A 21,896-nucleotide genomic window follows, 5' to 3' on the forward strand; every position below is an offset into this window, starting at 1 on the left:
GGATTTCACAAGAAATGAAAATGTTAGTGATATATTTGGATTGCCCTGCTGGCTGAGATCACGCTGAAATAAAAGCAGAGTCACAAGGGTCAATATTTCTGCTGCACAGAACTACTGACTTCCTGCCCAGAGCAGATGCTTGAGCTGCTGCTGCTGAGTTACTCCTGCCCCTCTGACCCCGAGGAATGGAGCTGAGAGCTGCATTTGGGTTACCACAACCCTGCTGGGATGTGCCCGCACCAGAGGCGTCTCAGAGGGCTCATGGAAGTCTGTTGGAGCATATTTGAGATATTGAAATAACTCCCTGGTTTTCCATAAAATGGGCACTAGAAAAGGCTGAAAGAGCTGTGGCAGGGCAGCCTGGAAAGAAGAAGGATCTGGGGAGACCATGAAAACAAAGCTGTGAGCAGGGTGAGACTTCAAATGCTCCCAATGCTCTCAAAGTATTTGAATCTGGTGGGTTTCTTCTTTCTAAATCAGTGGATAGTTCATGTGCATTTTAAATATGTTTTACCATAACCCAAACTCTGAAAATAATTCTGATTTTTTATTTTTGAAGTGACCAGAGCCTGTCTGCACCTGGAACTCAGACTTGTTACCTTCCCCAAAACCTTCTCTATTGCTTTATCTTCATGGACAAGAAAACTGCTAATTTGCTCACAAAGAATCTTTTGAGCATTGCATTGTGAGTTTTGCTATCAAAGAGACCACTGAATTTCCAGTGCAAGAACTCAATTTAGGAACACAAAAGCTGATTCAAATTCATTTTGCAGATATTTTATACATGTTTGTGTGCATTTGGATTGTAGCAGATTTATTGCTATGGATTTTCAGATAAAGAAGGAAGAAAGAAAAAAATATATAAAAACAAAATATTAGAAGTGTTTCAGTGAGAAATCAAACTAGGCCTCCTTTATTTATGTGAAAACATAAGATTAGGGCAATTCTGGTATAAATAAAGATATCAGATTTATTTTTGCAAGCAGCCATGGCTCCTCTCTCATGAGTGGCAGACACACAAATGATGTCAGTGTGTATGACTAACAACTAAAAATACAGCAGGTATTTTTGTACAGGCTACGTAATATCCTATGAATACAAGACCATTTTGTTTAGTTTACATTCCTTTGAACCTTGCCCATTCACAGATTTCTCTGAGCAGTTTCCTTGTATCACACACTGTGAACTATTGTCACTGATACACTTCTACCAGTTTTAGAAAGAAAAAAAAAAACAACTCTACTTCATCTCCATCTGATGAAACATCTGATTTTTCATCAAGAGTTTAGGAATTCATCCCTGTCTGTGACCCTTCTAATTCTGCCAAGTTAAAAAAGCAAATCCATAAAAACATTTCCCAAGTAATCCCTTTCTCTAATATGTTGTTCTGGGTTTTTATCCCTGCAATAAATGCCTTGCTACATCTTTGCTGTGATTAGTCCCATGGGATGTACTCGTGATGAGCATCGCCCCAGGGTCAGCCTGAACACGGGGCACAATCTCTCTGCCAGTGCCAGGCCACGCTTGAACTCCCCAGAGCAACCCAAGGGCCAGGACTTGGGCATCAGTGTCCTGCACAGAGCAGTGCAGTCACCAAGCTGGCAGAGGAGAGGGGCCAAGACAAAGATTTTCCATCTCTCAGTGAGAATAAGATGTTTCCAAAGTGAAGGAAAAATTGAATTCCATGGGGTTTAATATTCTCCCATTTCCTCCAAGTACTGCACAGAGCAAGTTGCTAAACCCCAAACAGGCTGAGCCATGGTCTTGGTAAGTCTGTAAAAGACATAAAATACATACAGTACCAAGAATTCATGCTCAGGAAGAGGAAAAAATGCAGGATCTCCTTATAGTCAGCAGTTCTGGCACTCCCACAGCACTGAGGACTCTGAGTTCTACTGCCTGTGCTTTTGGAGGATGGAGAGGGAGCCCATCCTGCTCACATGGAGTAATTTTTTTAAACATCACAGAATCCTGGAATAGTTTAGGTTGGAAGGGACCTTCAAGATCATCTTGTTCCAGCCTTCTCCCAGTGAAAGGGTAACCTTCCACTATCCCAGATTGCTCCAAGCTGTGTCCAACCTGGCCTTGGACACTTCCTGGAATGAGGCAGTCACAGCTTCTCTGGGCCACCTGTGCTAGGGCTTCACCCCCTCTCAGGGAAGAATTTCTTCTTCAAATCTAGTCTAAATCTACCATCTTTCAGTTCAAAGCCATTGCTCCTTGTCCTATCACTACACTTATTGTCTAGCAATAATTACATTTTGACTGAAACAGGGACGGGAATCCAGATTTAATTGGACCTGGGTTTTTGGCACAAAAAGTTTGAGCAGCTTCTTGGATACTGTTACACAACAGAGACCTCTTTAAAGCACCACTGTCTTTTCCCTGCACTCTTTGTTCTCTCCATGACCTTGCCGTGTTCATTCTGACATATTTTTTGCTGCAGCTGAGGAACCATTGACATGGTAACACGAAATAGGATTTGATCTTGTTCTGGAAGTTTTCCCTTTGATTAGCTCTGGGAGCCCGTCACACACTGTTCCAGCCCTGCCATGCAAAGAGCCTTAAATTACATTTCACAAGGTTTCATCCTTGGGAGTAACACTGACAATCCCTGTGTACACTTGTTCTTTCCCCAAACCCTCCCCAAAAGCAGGCTGACACCTATAGAAACCTCGCCAGACTTTGCTGCAGCAAAGTTCTCTAAAATGCTTTGAAACAAATGGACCTGCAAAAACACTGCCAGATTTCAATTCAATGTGCAAATCAGATTCTTGACGCTGAAAAAATAATCCCTGCAGGAATGATTTGATGTAGGATGGGCACATCCCCCTTTTAATGGCAGTAATAATTAATGAGTTACTTTCAATAAACTTACATTTTCCCCACAAAGAAAAAACCCCAGCCACAACTGCATTTTTTATTTCAGCATTTAGAGTGCCCTCCCAAAATCACTGCTCTCCATTTAGGCTACACCATTTTGTGAAAACATGAAAAGTGGACTAATTCCTTCCTGCAATGTTTTCCAGTGACTGTTACTGTAATTTAGAACCAAGGCCTCCTGAATTAATTTTTCAAAAACATTAAACATTTCGTTGAAATTTAAATCCTTTATTCTGGGATCATTTTTGCATAAAATAGCCTCAAAACCTAAGGTAAACCACCTGCCAGACAGGGAATGCCTCTAAAATATTCAGCATTCCAGGCAACCTGTTGCAGTGTTTCCTCTTTTGCGAGGAAACACAATTTCTGTCTTGTCCTTTCCCAGAGTTGTCTTATTCTGGTGAGAAGAATCTGTGTGGTTGTTATCCTGTCCTCTACATAAACAGAATATTCCTGCATCCTTAAATCCAAGAGGACAATTGAACATCTCTGTGTCCAACACCTGCCACGGAGCAGCCACTCATTCCTTGTCCACTGGCACCTGCCAGACCTCTGTGAACACTGAGTGGAGAAAGTTATTTAGTACTCTCCAAATTTCATCCTATGTGCACCATGAGATCATAATCACTGCTTCCTACCTGATCAGGGAACAACCTTGGGAACTGCAAAATTATCTTCTCAGCCCTTCAGACTCTAAGTTTAACCTTCTCCCTTCGTCCTTGCATTTAAAATTAACTTTGCATGTTTTACCTTTAAGTGTAGCACCCTTCAAATTTCTGTCTTACACCTTCTGAGGGCTGGAGTTAACAGAAATTATTAAATTCAAAAATGCTTCAGAATCAGTACATCCAAAAATAAAAATGCAAAAATACCTTCTAATGGCTCCCTTTTTTTTTTTCTCCAGCTACTGTTTGCAGGCTCAAGGGAGGAGGTATTTGAAGTCTTCCTTTGTGAGATAAGTAGTTCCCTTTGCAAGAAAATTTGCAGCTGCTTAACACTTTTATTTAGGACACTGAATTTATTCCCTTTTGTTTGATTTCCATAATTGTTGTTTGATTTGTATGGGTCCAACACAAAGTCTCTTTTATTCTGTTTTACCTGGATGTACAAAACCATAGCCTCACACCTCACTCTGGGGAAGGTGAGTCCTGTACACCCTATCTCCCTTTTTTCAGCTGTATTTGGATGTATTGACTGCCTTCAAAGCAAAAACAAAGCTTGGCCTTAATTTAAACCTGATCTTAGCATGTAATTGCAGTAGTGAACAGAAATTTCACATGCGCCACCATGCTTCCTCCAAAATTGAATTTACAGGAGGTTCTCCCAACCCACTTATCCCAAGTCCCATCAGGGGACATTTTCTACTTAACCAATTAAATGTTCCTGGAGGAAAGGGCCTGAAGCAGAGCTGACCTTACCCCCATTCCCTTCCTGAGCTTTTTAGATAGCTGACAGGTTTACAACCCCTTAAAACCCTGGAGCAGCGCCTCTGGAATGGCTCCAGCAGCAAATTCCGTGCCCTGGGTAAGAGAAAATGGTGCTATTACTGCACAGAGTTGTGAGTTGTGGCAGCACTTTGAAGACAGTGAAAGTGGCAGCTAAATATGCATTGGTTACAAAAGAGAACCAGAAGCAAAATATCCTGCAAAGAAACAAATGCATAAAAGCACTTTCACCATACAGATTATTTCCACCCATGTAAAAGAGAACTTTTACATAAAATTCCTACCTAGCAGGAGAAAAGTTTTATTCCAAATGAATTAGGTGCTCACCTTTGACTCTATCTCCTTTGTGCAGGTGAATTTCCCCTTCCCCTTGAGGTTGATATGGCTTTACAACAATAAAAAGTCTCCCAGGGACAGCGCTGTAGAGCTTCCTTTTGGGACCCTGATAATCCAAGGCAGACAGAGTATCTTTGTTGGCACTGGGACTGTAAACGGCACTGGAAATTGAAATGAAAAATCATTACCGGCTTATTCAAAAGGGGAAAGTTAATCATTTACCATCACATTAGCAAGATTAAATTAAGCAGTGAATAACAAAAATGTCTCCCAGTAAGACATCTAACCCTGCAGAAAAAATACCAAACAGGAGCTTTTAAGGGTTGAAGTCTTTCACTATGAAACATGATCAGTATTCACCTGACCATAATGGCGTAGGACAGAAAACACACAACATTAAAGCTTTTAGTTTTTCCGCAAATTAAATTTGCACATTCCTAGGCCCTAATTAAATTCAAAATTTATATGCCCATCATACATTGCCAGCATGTCAATTTGTCAGAGGGACTTGAAAATGTCTGTATTTACAGTTCTTGGGAATGGATATCTTTGTAACACAGAGTGAACAAGTGAGATCACTGAATTATTAACTAAATGGACTGAATAATCAAGTTACTTCATCACTCCAAGGCCCAGGGTTAAATTTAGGTCTGCACAAAGCTTGTGGTTAACATTTTCCAAATGATTATTTCTTCTGGATGGCAATCACCAGCTCACTCAGTGACTCCAGAATGTGCCCAGGAGAGCCAGAGGTCACCACCAACTCACAGTCACGGTGTATAAAAAAGGAATTGTTGAAAGGTGGTGAACAATGCATAAGATCACTCTTAAACCTGTGGGAAAATGAGTGAACTGTCAAAAAGATATGAAAAGAGAAAGAGGCAAATACCAAAGAGGGTGGGAAACCTACAGGATAGATCATAACAAACTTGCAATACACTAGCAGTCAACTTCAAAAAAACCCCAAAGCATAAAACCTTGCAGTCTTAACCAAAGTCTAGAAAAGGAAAATATTCATGAGAACGAGTAATTATTAATAGAGTTTGATAGGGAAAAGTTAGGCTGCCAAAGGAAGAAGGGTGATTTAGTGCTGTTTTGGCATTGTAACACTCTGCTTGCCTTCATGTAAGAAGGTATCTCAAACTGCTTTAAGCAAAATGAAATACAAGGGCTGGGGTCTGCTGAGTTTTCACCTTTTTTTTTTTTTAACCAGTCTCCTACCAAAATGGGAGCCAGTAAGTCAATAGGTGCAGAAGTCTGATACAAACCCACACCTATTGGATCTTTCCTATCAGGAACACTCCTGTTTTCCTGCAGTAACCACTCCACCACTTGGAATTGCATGCCCCTTTCACCTTGTTTTGTTCTGTTACTGTGAAGGGATGCTGCTAATGGTAAGCCCCACTCAGGAGTTTAGAAGTGAGCTCTGCTTGCATGTCTATGATGGAGTTTGCACCAGAAACCTCAGCCAACTCTCACAGTTGTTTAAAGAAAGCCTGGAAAAGATGACATTCAGATTTCAGTTCTTTTGCTCTGTTCCTTTTTCCTTATAAGTGGAGGAACAGTCATCACCATAAAAAAAAACCACCCAGATCTATAAACTATAGCTACACATCTGATTTCCACTTGTATCAAGCTGTGTTTCTGCCTTGTCTGGTGGCAGCTATTCCCAGTGTTATCTCCCAGCATCTACTTTAACTGTGAGCATAGAAGATACATTCATTTTCTCCCTCACTGAAAGAGAAAAGGGAAATGGCACATTAAACCCACACAAGGAATGCAGAACTTCTTAGGCAACAGGCTCACTAATGGAAATCAGGGCTGCAACGTGGGGTGCAGGACTTTTTAAAAAGAGATCTTTCCTCTCCCTTGCTTGTCCCCAGCGTGGGCTCCAAGCCCAGCAAGTGCCATGCCAGGAAGGAGCAGGAGGAGGATGCAGAGATTTCAAGAGAGGTGTAGACATGTTTCCCTCTCAGCCAGAAGAAGGTGGCCATCCTTGGCAGCTCAGCCCTTACTGAGGCTGTGTTGGCAGCTCATTCACTGATTTCTGTGGGGTAAGTTCCACACAAAGGCTGTCCCTTTCCTTTCATTCCCAGCTTCCCCCCTCCCGACCACTTTGCTGTGAAGAGCAACAGCCTTGTGAGAATCAAGAACAATTTGGTTTGAAAGGGACCTTTAAGACCATCCAGCGCCACCCCCTGCCATTGGCAGGGACATCTTCCACTGGACCAGGTTATTCCAGCCTGGCCTTGGACATTTCCAGGGATGGGGCAGCCACAGCTTTCCTGGAAAGTCTGTTCCAGTGACTCACCACCCTCTCAGGAAAGAATTTCTTCCTAATACCCAGTCTCAATCTCTCCTCTTTCAGTTTGAGAAGACAGAACACCTGAGCCACACGGGCTGCAAAGGTCACATGAACCTCTTCCAGCATGGCTTTCCAGCACCTCCCCAGAGCACAAATCCCACAGACCCCATTAACCCTTTGTCACAGCCTGACCTTCTCCATCACTGTGCCCCTTCTGGCTGCTTCTGCTCTACAACCCAACCTCCTGCTCTGTCAAAAAGGGCTTTTCCATCCCAGGGGAGCAACAGCTTCTTGGTGACTGTTATTATTTGCAAATAATAAGCAGAGACAGCAACAGTTCCCACATTTAGCTAACAGTAAGTAGGTGGTCATGCAGTTAAACAAAATCTGTGAGGAAAGTGTCATATAAGGTGCCATTTCTGACTGCAAAATGGGCCTGTGGCAAGAAAAGGCATTATTTGCAAGAAAAAATTATATTTATAAATCCTTTCAGTTGTCTTTAAATTTAGAGAGCCTCCAGCTCTCTTCTCAGTACTTGTACGTACTCTGAACTTCTCTGAAACAAGTTTTGGTGGCACAGAGGGAACTCTGCAGCTGGGTAGCAGCTTCAGCAGCTGTGCTGCTGATGCACTAAGAGAAAGACCAAATTTTATATCCACAAACTCTCAGGCATTGGTTCCCATTGTCACCTGAGCTACTTTTCAGAAAGGGAAGAGGAAAGCGTTTGAACAGAGTCAAAGCAAGTAAATGTTTGCTTAATCAGAAAAATTTCTAATTATTACCCCCAGTCCTTTGATTGTTTATACTTCTAGAATTTGAAGCGTGTTATCCCAGGAACATTGATGAAAATGCACTTTTTATCCCATTCAGCTAAAATAATCACTGACTCTAAGGTAGAACCTCCCTCTCTGGGGGCATCAGCAGAATACAGAGGAATAGAACAACACTCATTCTCTGAACAAATTATACACAAATGAACTTTTGCCATTATTCTAACATACAACAAAGCAAGATGAGCTTGCTTTGCTGCATGAAACCACTGGTATATGGAATCTGCATCCCCTTCCTTCCCTTTAATTTCACTCTTTCTTTCATGCCAGACAACTCTGTCTCACAATCCACCAGATCCCCCATCCTGCAGTATTGTTTCCATCACAAACAGTGCCTGGCAGTTTGGCCAGGGAGAGCAGAGGAACAGGCAAGGCAATAGAGGCAGTGCCAGCTACATAACATTTTGTTTTACTGACTTGAAAACTCCACCGAACATCCCTTACATCTACAAACAGCAAAGAGAAACCAACAGCTGCATTTCTTGACAATTTTGAGTTCCTTTTCTAGTCTGAACAGCAGAGATAGATAGATAGATAGATAGATAGATAGATAGATAGATAGATAGATAGATAGATAGATAGATAGATAGATATACTTATTACAAAACAGACAAAGCCTGATTTTCAAATGAGGAGTGAGTCACATGTGTTTGGCCAAAATGTGTGAGCTCTGGTTCTCTCCAGCAGCACTCAGCTCTGATGCCTCCCAGCCTTTTTGCAGCACTTTAACTCCTTGTCCTGGTGCATCTCCATCTCTTTCCCATTTGACAGGAGTTCCTGAGTCCAGGGCAGTGCCTTCTCAAAGCTGCAGCCCCCATAAGTGATCAAAACTTAGCCCCAGCCCTCCACTTTTTACATGGCTTACAAAACCTACATGACTCTAATTAGTCAGGATTTGCTCTCCAGTGGGACAGAGCTGCAGGATATTTGCCCAGAATGCCTGCTAGATCACACTACTCCCTCTATTTCACTCTTTGGTTCAGCACACACCTACAGAACAGAGAACCTAAACAGCCTCTGCTCCATCACCCTTGAGCAGCTCCAACACAGGTTCCAGGCATGACCAACAGTTCTGGGAAGGGACCAGGTATCCCAGAAACAGTTTGCTTCACTGTTATACACAATCCTGATTTCAACTGTGGGAAGATGTGCACAGCCAGCACCTTGAGCTGGAGGTGCAAACTGTGTTAAGTCACTGCTGAACTTGAAAGTCTGCCTGGCTGCTGGAGCTCCGTGAGGAAACAGCCAGCTTTGGGGCTTCCAATTAAAATATTTACACTTGGGCATGGTCCACTGTGCTGAGAATGAATAACTATACATTCTGGAGAGTGCAAATAACATAAAGGAATGTGGCAGGCCAGCATGGTGCCTATAGGGTACCTCGTGCAGTGAAACAGCCAAAGCTCACCTGATGTGCCTGTGCTGCTGCCTCTTGGCATCCTCTCCCAGCCTGTTGAGGGATGGCGAGCGGCTCCGGGAGGACGGAGTGTAACTCCCCACAGTTTTTACAGTTCCATTGGGATTATTCTGCATCTGTTGGAGCAGGTGAGGGGAAAGGCTGCGGTGTGAAGAGGCAGAGGAGGAGGCTGACCACTCAGGGAGGTTGTTGATGTTCAGGTTGTTGTCGCTGTTGGAGCGCAGCAGGATCCGGGGGGCTGCCAAGGTGCTGGGAGGCCTCCTCCTCCTGTTGGAGTAGGTGGGAGCCTCCCTAAAGGGCACTGTGCAAAGAGAGACATGGAGGGTGATCTCAGATGGTTTCACATTTGTGTGTGTTTACCACCACATGCAACATATGGCATTGTTTCTTCTGCAGAGACAGAAACTCCACCTTGCCAGCAGAGCTGATCAAATTATCTTCAGAACATCATTAAACCAAAAACAACAGAGCAACATGAACCTGTTTGCTGGCTTGAATACGTGGTGAGGCAACATCAGTGCCCCTAGCCTGCTGAATGCTCTGAACTGTGCTCTAGGAAATGGGAAACACCTCATTATTGCCAAGTTTGAGGCTCAGAAAGTTCATTTTCCTGCTTCATTTTTCCATTCAGTCAGAAATGCACAGAACGGGGCTGCCCAGCAGAATTCCTGATGCATGGACTTGCAGCTTCCATCCCCCAGCTGGTACCCAAATTGGTCCAGACCTAAGTTCAAGTTCAGGCCTAACCTGAAATCTGTGAACAGTCACCTTATCCCCATCTTTGCAGGTTAAAAATCGAGGACACAGCCTGCTGTCCTGGCAGAACTCTATTACACTGCTGCAATCCCCAGGCATTCCCCTCTTTCTAATCCTGGCATCCCTACCACATCCATTACTATGGTATATAGAGCATATTACCCCAGGGTAATACACTGGCTCCGTCACGTGCCACGTCCCAGGGGGAACACCAGGATATCCAAAGGCTCCAAGAAACTCCTTAATGGAAGAGCCACAACACAAAACAAAGCAAAGGCAACACAAATCCCACCCAGAGCAGAGGGTCCAGCCCTCCACATGTGCTCCTGGTTCACACAAGCATTCACACCATTTTCCACATCTCCTTTTCCCACTCCAGTGGGTCACTTTGTCCCAAGTGCAACTTAGAAGGCAAATTCCCTCATAAAAAAGCACCCAGTTATCAGCAGATGTGATAGAATTTCCTGCCCTGTCATAAAGGAATTGACCCCAAAACCTCATGCTGGCCTTGATCCCCATTATTGCAACTGCCCTCATTAATTTCTCTCGGTGGAGCTCATGGAGTCACAGGAGCTGAGCCAAAGTGCACAGATTTACATCCAAAAAGTCACAGTGGCATAAGTAACAAAATGCAGCCAGGCACTATCCTGAGGGCTTCACTGAGCTGTTGTAATTCTCAAAGAAAAAAATCATATGTAAATTGGGAAAGAAGACCCACAAAATATCATCCTTCATGTCTAAAGTGCCAGTAAGTGCCATTTATAAAGAGCCAGAAATGTCTACTCATTCAATACCCTTCAAAACCACACAAAAAACCAGAATAAGAATGTCTGTCATACTGTGCAAGTAAATAAATTCACATAAATATGAATATAGATAGGAATCAATCTGTCCTGCCTTGAAATAGAGCCTTTAATTGAGAGAACAAAGCAAAATTTAAGGTTTCAGTGCAAAACTGAGAGCATATTTATAGCATAAAATAGAGATGGAACTGCGAGTAAAAGAATGGTTTGTATCATTTTCACCAGAGTCAGTTTATGATTACAGTTTATCAATTACAATTTTGAATATTTTACAATAACATCCTTTGTATTTCCAGTGAGCTGAAACTTCCTCTAGTAAACAACTCGACAACATCTGAACAACCAAACACGGGAACAGCGTGCACAGAAAGGGCTTCAGTTCATTCCCAGGCTTCCTTTGAAATAATGGAAATAGCCTTTAAAAGCTTTAAATGGGAGACAGCACACAAGTCCAATGCTTATGCTAGAAACGAGAAGAAACTCTGGATAATTTTTCCTGACATTTCAAGTTTTTTCTCATTCCATATTTCTTTAAGGTTTCAAAGCAGCCGAGGGTGTCATGAGAGCACCTTGGTGCTTCAGGTGTCACAGTGAAAGCTCCAGTTAGTGCTAACTTCCAGCAAACTCACAGCATTTATCTCCAAAACTGGCACATACAGACCCTTAGGTCAATGTGTGGGGCAGAGATGCAACATTTCTACATTCCTTTATTTTTGACATTTGGAATGCAGCTCCAGAAAGCACTTCATTGAAGATGGGGATCTTTCCCAGGTACAACAAAGCAGAATTCAGTCAAGGAGAAAACACACAGAGTACCGGGGATGTTTGGCACACTCAGGTTTGCTACCAAAAGCTCCAATGCTGTTCCCCCAGGTCACCAAAGTTTGCCTTGGATTCAGTAAAAATTGGGTCTGACCTTTAGATTTCAATTTCTCATTAAGCTGAAAGCAGCCTGCCCAGCCCTTCCAGGCACAGGCTGAGAAAACAAAAGCCTGCCAGCGTTTTGGGGATGTTTACTGGGACTCTGGAGAGGCTGGTGGGAAGGGGAGGGAGGACAAGGACAGGGTGCCAGGGCACGGTGACAGCACGGACACAGAGCTGCAGGGCACATCTGTACTGACAGATTGGAGAAACCACCCTCCAGGCACCAGAGGAAAGGAAACCTTCTTCCCTTACACACCTCAGGAGCATTTTACAATCCCATTTAAGAGTTTAGCTTTTGTTTTGCTATTAATGTTCTATTCTGGAGGAGAGAACTACGAGCAAAATTAGCCTTTACTACAGGAAATAAACAGGGAAGGGGACAACTAATTACATCAATTGATGCGTGTCTAACACAAATCTTTTATAGAAAGAGTTAAAAATAAGCATTTCTGTGCCTGAAGTGATTAATATTCCACCCAACTGTTTCTTTTCCCCAGCAATCTGCAAACTGTAAGTGGGTGGGTATTTTTTTAGCTGCTTCTTATCAGCATTATTTATATTATTTTCACAATTAAAAAACAGAACTACAACAAAAAATGATGAAATGCAAATGTCCACGCTTTAGTCCCTGTTGGACTCTGCTTTCCCCTAATATTTCACCACGTTTCAGAACTGCAAGAATAACTGTGGCAAAACTTGTTTGGGAAAAACACTTAATATAAAATGACATGAAAATGCCTGAACCAATTCCATGCCCCAAAAGTTTAAATTTATCATCCCTAAAAGCATACTTGAAAGCACCACATAATCCTTCCTCCAGCTCTCTGAATTCTATTCCTGGCACTTCATACATCTGAAGGTGCAATTCAGCACCATTCACTGACAAAATTCACCTAGGAAAATCCTTCCATGTCTCCAAATGCATTTCTTAGGGAACAAAAACATTTTTATAACTACTTGATTCTTCAGAGAAAATCCTAAAAGGAATAAAGTCACATCCAGCTTTAATAACCACTTGCCTAAACGGACTAACATCAAATAATTTTGAGAAAGAAATCGCAGGAATTGATTAATTATAGAGTCACTAAGCTCATCATATTAAAGGTACACAAGAAAACACCAGTCTGAAACATCAAAGTGTTCTGCTTTCATTGCTTACCTTCTTTCTTTGTGAAGGCATTTAACAAAGACTTCATTTTCCCTTTTTACTTTAGCAGCAATCCCCTCATTATATAACCTTTGCAGGCAAGAAAGAGGCAAAAAAAGATTTAAAAAATTAAAAAATAATAATATTATTAAAAAAAACACCAACAATCAAGCTACCCAATTTCTATGTGTTCAGGCTGGCTGCACCCTGACATAAGCAGCAGGTTTCTGGGCACTGTGGAATTGCGAGCATAGCTGGGCATGCAGTACCCAGCGTTCTGGTGACAAAGCCCACCCCACATTCTGTCTGTCAGCTGGGAGCCAACTGTGCACAGACTGGAGCTGCTCAAAAAAAAAAAAAAAAGGAAGAAAAAAAAAAAAAAAAAAAAAGCGCTCCTGCTATCTCTCGCAGCATTAGTCATGTGAACCTGCCGCCGCCACAGCCCCGCAGAGCAGACGCTGCTCCCGCTCCCATCCCCATCCCCAGCCCGCCGGGAGCTGCGGGAGCGCCCGGGACCGGGAGCGGCGGGGCCCCGGGGGCTGCACGTTCCCCTTTCCAGGCGGGAGCGGGGCTGCAGCAGCTGGGGCTGGGCACGGGAAACCCGGCCGGGGCTGGGAGCTGCCGGGGACCTGCGTTTCGCTCTCAACTTGCACAGCTGCCTCTCGGTGCTCCGAGCATCCCACTGTTTATTCGCTTGTTGCTATTTAAGTGCTTGTTGCTGTTTACTCACTTTTTGCTATTTATTTCCTTTTCCCTATCTGTTTCCTTTTCACTATTTCTTTTTCCCCATCGATTTCCCCTTCTGCTCTTCACTTTTTGCTATTTATTCCCTTTCCCCTATTTATTTATTTATTTATTTATTCTTCCAAAGGACCGGTCTGAGGAGAAGCACCAATCACCCCAAGCTTCACACAATGACCACGTTAAGGATGGAGCCAGACCTGCCACTACACAGAATCTCTCACCTATATTCCTGTATTCCAGTTTGAAACAGAGGGGATGATACAAGCACAATTATTCTCCCCTCCCCTTCCATCGCGCTGGAATAAAAGAGAATTTCTTTTTGGACAGAGTAAGAATACCAAAAAAAAAACCCCGACCAAGCTCGTTTGGTAACTTTGATGCAGATGCCAGGAAATACAAGATATAACCAGAGAAGTTTGGAAAGTCCTAATTCTGAATGAAAAAGAAACCCAGGGATAACTATGCAGTGCAAACATGCTTCCAGAGGAAGAGCAGATAACTGAAACAGGCATATAGGAAGGAGGGGGAGGTGCTAAAAATCACAAAAATTTTAAGCAGATCTACTTAAATCTATGATGCAAAGATTCCAAAGGATAGGAAATTCATGGTCTAATAAAAAAGAGCAACTTACATTAAAAAATTGCCTTCTAGTAATATAAACTATATAACAGGCAATAAATATTTATTCCATTTCAGACTTCTTCACTGATCACTAATGCATCTATTTGGAAAATCAAGGGGTTTCTTACTGAGAAAACTGCTTCAAGAAAGACAGAAAATAAATTACCTAAATGGATTTAATATCTGTGTGCATAGTGATCTCACAGTTAACATAGAACTGAAGAGAATTAGTAAGCGTAAATAAATTGAACAGTTTAAACTTAATTTAACATCACAGTGATTAATTTACAAAGAGAAGAATATTTCCCTAATATAATTTTACATTTGGTTCAATTTATTTTTGAAAACAACTATCCTTAGCAGGTGGAACTTTTACCAGAGGAAATGGACACAGCACATGTGCAGGATTAAACATCTTTATTTGACAGGAAAAAACCTTCTTCTTGACTTCTGATAGATGCAAGGCTTCCTAAAGAAAAACTTTGAACTTTAATTCATTAACTTATAAATATGTGCATTAATTAGCTCCACTGAAGAATCAATGTAATTTCCAGAACAAGAACTGCTCCACCAGGGCTGTGCCACTAATTTGAATTATAACCCTGTGTGGGTTCCATTTTCTAATATCTTCATCCAATCCCCTGATTATATTTGGAGCTGCAAAACACAAAGGAACTAGAAGTGTTAATGGAACCCTTAAACTGCTTTTTCCTTTCTCTGGGCGTCAGTGGTGGAAAGCAGTGACAGCCCAGGCCCCCAAGGACAGGAATTAGGCCAGGGAAGGGTTAACTAAATCCTGCTCATTCCTGTCTGTTCATATACAGTAAAATAAAAACAGACAGGCAACTGTAGTCAATCAAAATCAATCCCAGGGGGGATTTTTATTAGATTCTCGCCAGAGCTGTAACATTTCTTCATCTGGAGGTTTCTAATCAGCGTTATAAAAACATCCAAAATATGAAAGTCACTTGAAATTATTAAGTTTTGTGGAAATGGTGGGAACTCTTTCAGACCTACACCATCAGAGAGATCACCTGATGAGTGATCACTTTATTCCATTTAGCTGTCTGTCTTTCCCCCAACGTGGGAAATGTAATTTCTTCCTACATGGCAGAGCCTCCTGCAATAACCACTATTGTACAATGGGAAAATGTGACAATCAAGGAAGTCAGTGAACACTTGCAGCTGCAGTTTTTGAGCTTCTCTCATTTTCACTAATAGCTTATTAGAATTTGTTTATTTTAACAGAAGTCCCAAATTCTGCGCTGCTGGCAAATTAAAAAAGAAAATATTCCAGCAGCTTCCACTCCTTCCTGAAAGATTTTCTGCCTCACAACTGTAGCCTCAGTATTATCACCTCAGGACAAAAACTTAATAATTTGACTGTGCCTATACCCAAGCATAATATAACCCAGAAGCCATTAGCATCCTTAATCTAAAAATCATGAGGAACCTTCCAAATAAAGGTGAGGTAAACCCTCATTTCCCTGCTCCTTTGGTAGGTGCTCAGAAAAACATGTGGGAGCTCTGCATGGCCACGTTTCTGAGAGAAAAAAGCCACCTTAAACAGAAACTAAACATGGGTTCTCAGGTTAATTTTGATGAACCTTTCTTGTGCATTTCTAACACCAGTTTTTATGGGTGTTTAAATCCATAACCCCCATTAGAAATCTATGGAAAATCAGCGCCTTACATAGTCCTGAGGATCTATTTTTAGGTACTTAGATGCCCAATGTCTTATTTAATCATCTCTCCAACACACCTTGAGGGTCCAAGGCTTCTTAGATAAGGGCCAACCACAGCTATGGTTGCCATGATTTATTCTTTCCTGATTTTGTCCATTTTGGAGCTCCTGTCAGAAAAATCCCTCTAGCTGGTACATACATATAGGTTCTTGTTAAAAATTCAGTCCTTAGCATATAGAAATGCATTTCTCTGCACCATAAAAAAGGCTTCCCGTATGCTAAGCCACCAAATGGAGAGTTAGACAAGAAAAGAGAGATTCAAATATAGACTGCAAAGAACATAAAGGCTCTTGGGAAAAAAAAAAAAAACCCAACCTAGGCTGCTACAGTGCTTCTAGATGACTGACTTATTTCAGAAAGCCACAAGGTGGTCATGAACCCAGGCAGGGGCGACGGATTCAGAAGGACTCCACCTCAGAGCAACAACTGAACTGATTTTATAAAGTGAAGGGTTTGGGGTTTTTTAATTTTTCTGAATAAAAAATATCTATGGTGTTTGCTCAGGGAGCTGCAGTTAAAGCAGCTCAGAGAGAGAAGCATCTGAGCCCACTGAAATGCTGCTGGGAGAGCCCAGCCTGGGCTGACCTGCTGTTATATCTCTGTCAGCAGCATCTTAGCACCCAGCTACCCCTGGTATCAACCGGCTCTTGGCAGTAGCCTTGGGGCACTCAGCCTGAGCTCAGGGGTGGAACAGGGGCAGGAGACTGTGAGTAGGAAAGGACAGCAGAGGGATGGCTCAGGAACAGATGGCAGGAGTTATCAATTAGAAAAAAAGCAAAAAATAGCAGTGGGAGTTGCACAGCCATGTGCCAGACACCCCTTCCGTCACCCGGCACCGCCGTTCCAGGCTGTGCTCGCTGTGACAAGGGCCAAGGAACACAGAACCTGCCCAGAACTTCCTGGAAAACCAACAACAAGGACTTGGAAAGGCTCTGGGCTCAGGCACAGCTCTGGAAATGGCTTAATCAGAGGCAATTTCTCGTGTGGTGGAGAGATCTAGCCACAGAATTCTGCAGAAAACACTTTAGTAATTTTAATAACAAAGCATAGGAGGTGTATGTGTTTGATGGCAATTCCCAAAGGAATTTAAAAGTTGATGAATCCACAGTTCCCACACATCAATTACATTAAAATCACAGAAAGTGAAAATCAATCCTTTTTTAATTTTTTTTTCGCCATATTCACATGATTATAAATTAGCCCTCACCAAGATTACAGCAGCAATGCAAGGAAAGCATTCAAAGAGCTGCATGTGCCTGAGAAGGGAGACCAGTTCACCTCAGGGCTTGACTTGCTCACACATCAAGGAGAGACAGAAGATCTTCATGTTAGATTACATTCAAAAATTGCTAAGTATTGCTTCAAAACTTGCTACTTGTCACAGCAAATGTCTGACATCTCTCTGAGAGGTTGGAAGGTACTAAGTGGAGAAATTATGATCCAGAAAAGTTTGAGTAAGATTCAAAAAGAAAAATTACCAGGCTCAATGTGGCAATACTTGCAAATATCTGAAGATCTGCCTGCAGCAATACAGATACATAGATCAGAATTTACCTGAGAACAGAGATAAAACCTCTGTCCCCAAGGATGAGAGATGGCTTTGTGTGAGGAATCTGGGTCAGGGGTGCAGAGAGAAGTAAGCAATAGAAGGTTAAAAGGTGGGGAAATTAAACCCTCCAATTCTCTGGGAAAGGCTGGAATTGGGGAGGAAACAATGGCCAATAACCAGGGAAAAGTCTTGCAAGTAGCAGCTTGAAGAGAGAGAGAAAAGCAAAAGCAGTGACAGAAAGCTCTGATAGCTGAAGGGGAATTTAAAAACATGATTGAAATCTGTCAGCAATGTGGAAGCAAGCAGCCAATCTGAATAAAATATGGCTGGCTGGCTTTCATTCGAACAGGTATATTGCTATAAAAGAAGCAACTTATCCAAATAAAGCCATGTATTTTCTGTAGTTCTGGAGAACATTCTCCCTGGAATGGGAAGACCAGCTCTGACAAGGCTCTCTCAAGGTTTTATACTCCCAGAGCACTTACAGCCCCTCATTTCTATTATTCCTGTTTGGGTTGAAAGTAACATCCACTCTTACTCAGAATAATACAAATAACTACTATAAATATTGGTGCACCCTGATAACAAAGAGTTTTCTCTTCTGGCCATGAAGACAAGGAAAAACTGAATCTTTTAAAAAGTAAATGGTTTTTGTGAACTCTTTCAGAAAAAGGCAATAGGTGATTTGCAGTCAATAAAACACAAAACTACTTGTCGTAATTGATTTCTTTAAATATGAACTGGGCTTATTTCAAGGTGTGTTTTCATCAGCAAGTAGAACTCCTCCAGAGTGGTTCATCTTTACACAGCAGCAAACTCTGAGTAACCAGCTCCTTACAAGTGTCCTTGAAGCAAGAGATGAACAACTTGCAGAGTATTTGGACAGAAGGATCCATTTAGCTCAGACAATCAACTTGAACTGAAAGCAGTCAATTGTGAACCCCTGAAGCTGCATTCTTTTACTTCCAACAAGAAGAGAGAAAATAGGAATCAAATATAATTACATCCCACTACAAATTCTTCTGATCTCTAAACAAGCTGGTGAAAGGATGGTGCAATTTTCCCCACTAAAAACACACTGGGAAATCTTGTCCTGATGCAGCATCACTCAGAAGGACTGAAGTACACAACAAATTAATTTCATTCCTGGCATTATGTATACATTGAGTTGGGAAAAAATATCACTTAACATCAGGGGGCTGTGCATATCCCAACCCAAGTAGTTTATGCTGGGGAAAAAAAAATAACCAAAGCCTTGTCATTCAGAGAGAGTTTCATGGCTGGTGGCTCCTGTAACAAAGACTCTTCCCCTAAATGTGACACTCATGAGCCTCAGATGCAGCATCTGAATTTGTGGCTGCAGCCCAATATCACAGAGGAGAACAAGGACAAATGCAACTACACAAGATGCTCAGCAAATCATCTGCACCAATATTGGGTTGCACCACGCATCCCTGTCCTGGTGTTGTACAGAAAACAATTCTAATTTTACCTTGGTGTAACTTTCCTCCTACCAGAAGCTCTGCATGAATTCCTTAAATCATTATGTTGTTCCAGGCTTTATTCAGTGATTTGATTTCACTGCTTTAATCTAAGTGTGAACCTCTTTAGTAAATAGTGGGACAAAGCATCTGTGCTTCCAAAAGTGTTGGTGGATCATGTCAGTTTTATTTAGAATAACACCATTTTCATAACTGAAAAGTGTATATTGCTGTCAATGGTGGGGGGAAGATTGGACTCTTGTAGAAGTTTCAAAATATATAACTGGTCAGATGTTAAAGTTCATGCATGAGTATGAGTGTGCCAAGGCAGGTAGGATAAGAAAACAGCAAAGAAAGAAATTCATAATATTTTCTTTTAGCTCCAGCTCCTCCTTCTTCTCCAGCTCTTAAATCCTGGTGTGCTTCACTGCCATTTTTCAATCTCATTTCCCCTTCTTCTCATTGCTACAGTTGCCTTTCACTGCTTCCCTCACCAATTCCCTAAGGATAATCTTCCTGCCACCCAGATCCAACAGGAAATAAATGGTATGTAAGAGTAGGCCAGGAGAGAGAATTTCTAGAAGATAGCACATCATAGCAAAGTTACATAAAGTTGGCAACCAAGACAAAAGGATGGGAATAAAAGAGGAACTGGACACAAGAAAACAGCATCTAGAAGAGGAAGATTCATGGGAGGTTGCAATATTTAAATGCATTAACAACGGTGGAAATAAGCCAAAGTTTAATTGTAAAGAGAGGAGGGAACAATCAAGCAGTAAACACAACATTACTGTAAAATTTTACTGGCTTATTGCACTTTGGGGGGAATCCTTTCATGGAGTAAAGAATACAGCATTTTACTGAGGAGACAGAGCTGGGCTTGAGCTGTCAGCAAAAGAACTGAAACTCTGGGAGCTTTTCCCTCTGCTGGCTGGCTTCCCACAGGTACTGCCACTTTATGATGTATTTAATGACAAAAACCTGCATTGCCACTTTCATTCTCATTTTACAGCAGAGCCCATTTTTATCCTGGCAGAAGCATTGGTAAGCCAGAAACTAAGCACCAAGAGAACTGAATTATTGACTCTGCAGCCTCCTTGAAGCCCAGGAATCTGCAAGAAGTGAGAAGAGAATTTATGGAGAGAATCCTGGTGGAGGTTGTGGGTGTAGAAAGCAAAAAGCATTTCTGTGATTGTAGATTCTCAAATGTGGAGCTAGTGAGACCTGTCATTATGGCACCCCACATTATCCTCAGCACAGTTATTCCCCTCTTACCTAAGTGACTTTCAAGAATTCTTCCTCTGCTCTTATTCTCATCATCTCAATTCCAAAATGGACCTAAGAACCAAGTAATTCACACTGACACTTCTGAGAAAGGCACATTTGGGTTACCCGAGCAGAGAGTCTCCCACCGCAAACTTCCAGTTGTCTTTTCTGCTAAAGATGGGAGATACACAACCATTCACCCCCTAGAATATCTTCTCTCCTAAATAGGGGATTGCAAGCTCTATCCAAAGTCATGTTCTTAAGCAGGATCTTTAAAAGATAAAACCCAATAATTTAAGCTGATAATTGTCTCGCTATCCTTAGCTCCATTTAGACATTTGGTGTTAAATAGAAACTAAAACATTGCTGACTTATTAATTAAAATAACAGTATTTTAAATTGTATTAGTAGCCTACATTTCTTCATCTCAAAAATAACTGCTAATGAATCATGCTGGTACAACTAAGAAAGGATAAAAAAAGCCTGCATCCGCTGAAGCAGGGGGTTATCTCTGTACAAATATGTAGGTGTTTGCAGCATTTATAATGTTCTCAGTCCTGAATCCCATTGAGAAAGGAAAGCTTGCTCACTGAAGGGGTTTTGAGGTGGATTAATGATTTAAGTGATGTCACAATACTCTCCCTACTTCTGCTTCAAGACATCATCACATGTGTTTTACAATATTTGAAAATGTTGAGGAAAGACTTCTTTTCCCATCCTGTTTCTTGATGCTTCCAGCAGATTAAGTTTTGCACTGACAGCAGGGTTTAGATTTTATGTAACAAGAACACAAAAAAAGGACTGTTGTTAAATAGGCTAGTAAGTCAGAGCAGGTAAATAAGATTAGTTGAAAGAATAAAGAAGGTGCAGACTTTAAACCCACCATCAAAAAGTAATTTTATGTATAAACTATTTCAGAAGCAGTGTCATCTATTCTTACATTCCTGGCATAAATCTGATGTTCATTAATTCAGTGGAAAATGCATGGCTGACATCCAAGACATTACTATGAAAAGAGAAGAGTTCTGGATATTATTTGGCAGTCCCACCCCCGGACATCACGACTACTACAATGAAATTTGACTTCCGTGTTCAAGTTTCAAAATAACTCTGTTTTCTTCCGGACAAGAGTGATGCAAATAGTGCTAATGCACATCCCTTAAAAAGAATGGGATCAGAGAAAGGAGCGGAATTGTATGAATAGGGGAACAGCACTGTGTTGTTCTCTACTAAGTCATGGCATCCCAGATGCAGATTCTTGACGGTTCTGAGTAGCTGCAGAATGTGTGTCTGGGAGAGGAATCACTCTCACTCTGGAGTCACCTGTACACTAGTGACATGTGTGTGACTATTCCACGTGTCCAGCAGCACTTCCACTGGAGGAAGGATCATTTGGCATCAGCCACCTAGGATCCAGTCTGTGGCCATCTACAGAAGTACACCTCATTTAAGATGATGACTGCACTCACAAACTCAAGGGCACAATTCAGGCATTAAATGTTTCAGGAACAAAACCACACATCTTTTTAAACAAAAATAAGTGCATGAAGAATACACTGTGTATCCAGAGAAAAAAGTGGATAGGACAGAAAACATAAAACAGGATGACGTCAAATATGCACTTCAGATATTACATTAGGAAGC

General features: G+C 41.8%; 1 protein-coding gene across 2 annotated transcripts in view; it reads right to left on the reverse strand.

Moving 5' to 3' along the window:
* The window catches only part of SHANK2 (SH3 and multiple ankyrin repeat domains 2), a 276,013-nt gene that overhangs the window by 165,777 nt on the left and 88,340 nt on the right, over positions 1-21,896 (reverse strand). Inside the window, exons 1-3 of one of the 2 annotated variants that reach the window (XM_030949873.1) lie at positions 12,859-12,926; positions 9,208-9,517; positions 4,656-4,825 (exon numbers count right to left, since the gene is read on the reverse strand). In XM_030949873.1, coding sequence (XP_030805733.1) covers positions 4,656-4,825; positions 9,208-9,517; positions 12,859-12,895 — 517 coding nt within the window. In that variant the 5' untranslated portion in view covers positions 12,896-12,926. Of the gene's footprint in view, positions 1-4,655; positions 4,826-9,207; positions 9,518-12,858; positions 12,927-21,896 lie in introns of those variants that run through there. The other variant, XM_030949872.1, reaches the window with a different exon arrangement.

The sequence above is a fragment of the Camarhynchus parvulus genome, chromosome 5 (genome assembly GCF_901933205.1).
Source record: "Camarhynchus parvulus chromosome 5, STF_HiC, whole genome shotgun sequence".
Lineage (NCBI taxonomy): Eukaryota > Metazoa > Chordata > Aves > Passeriformes > Thraupidae > Camarhynchus > Camarhynchus parvulus.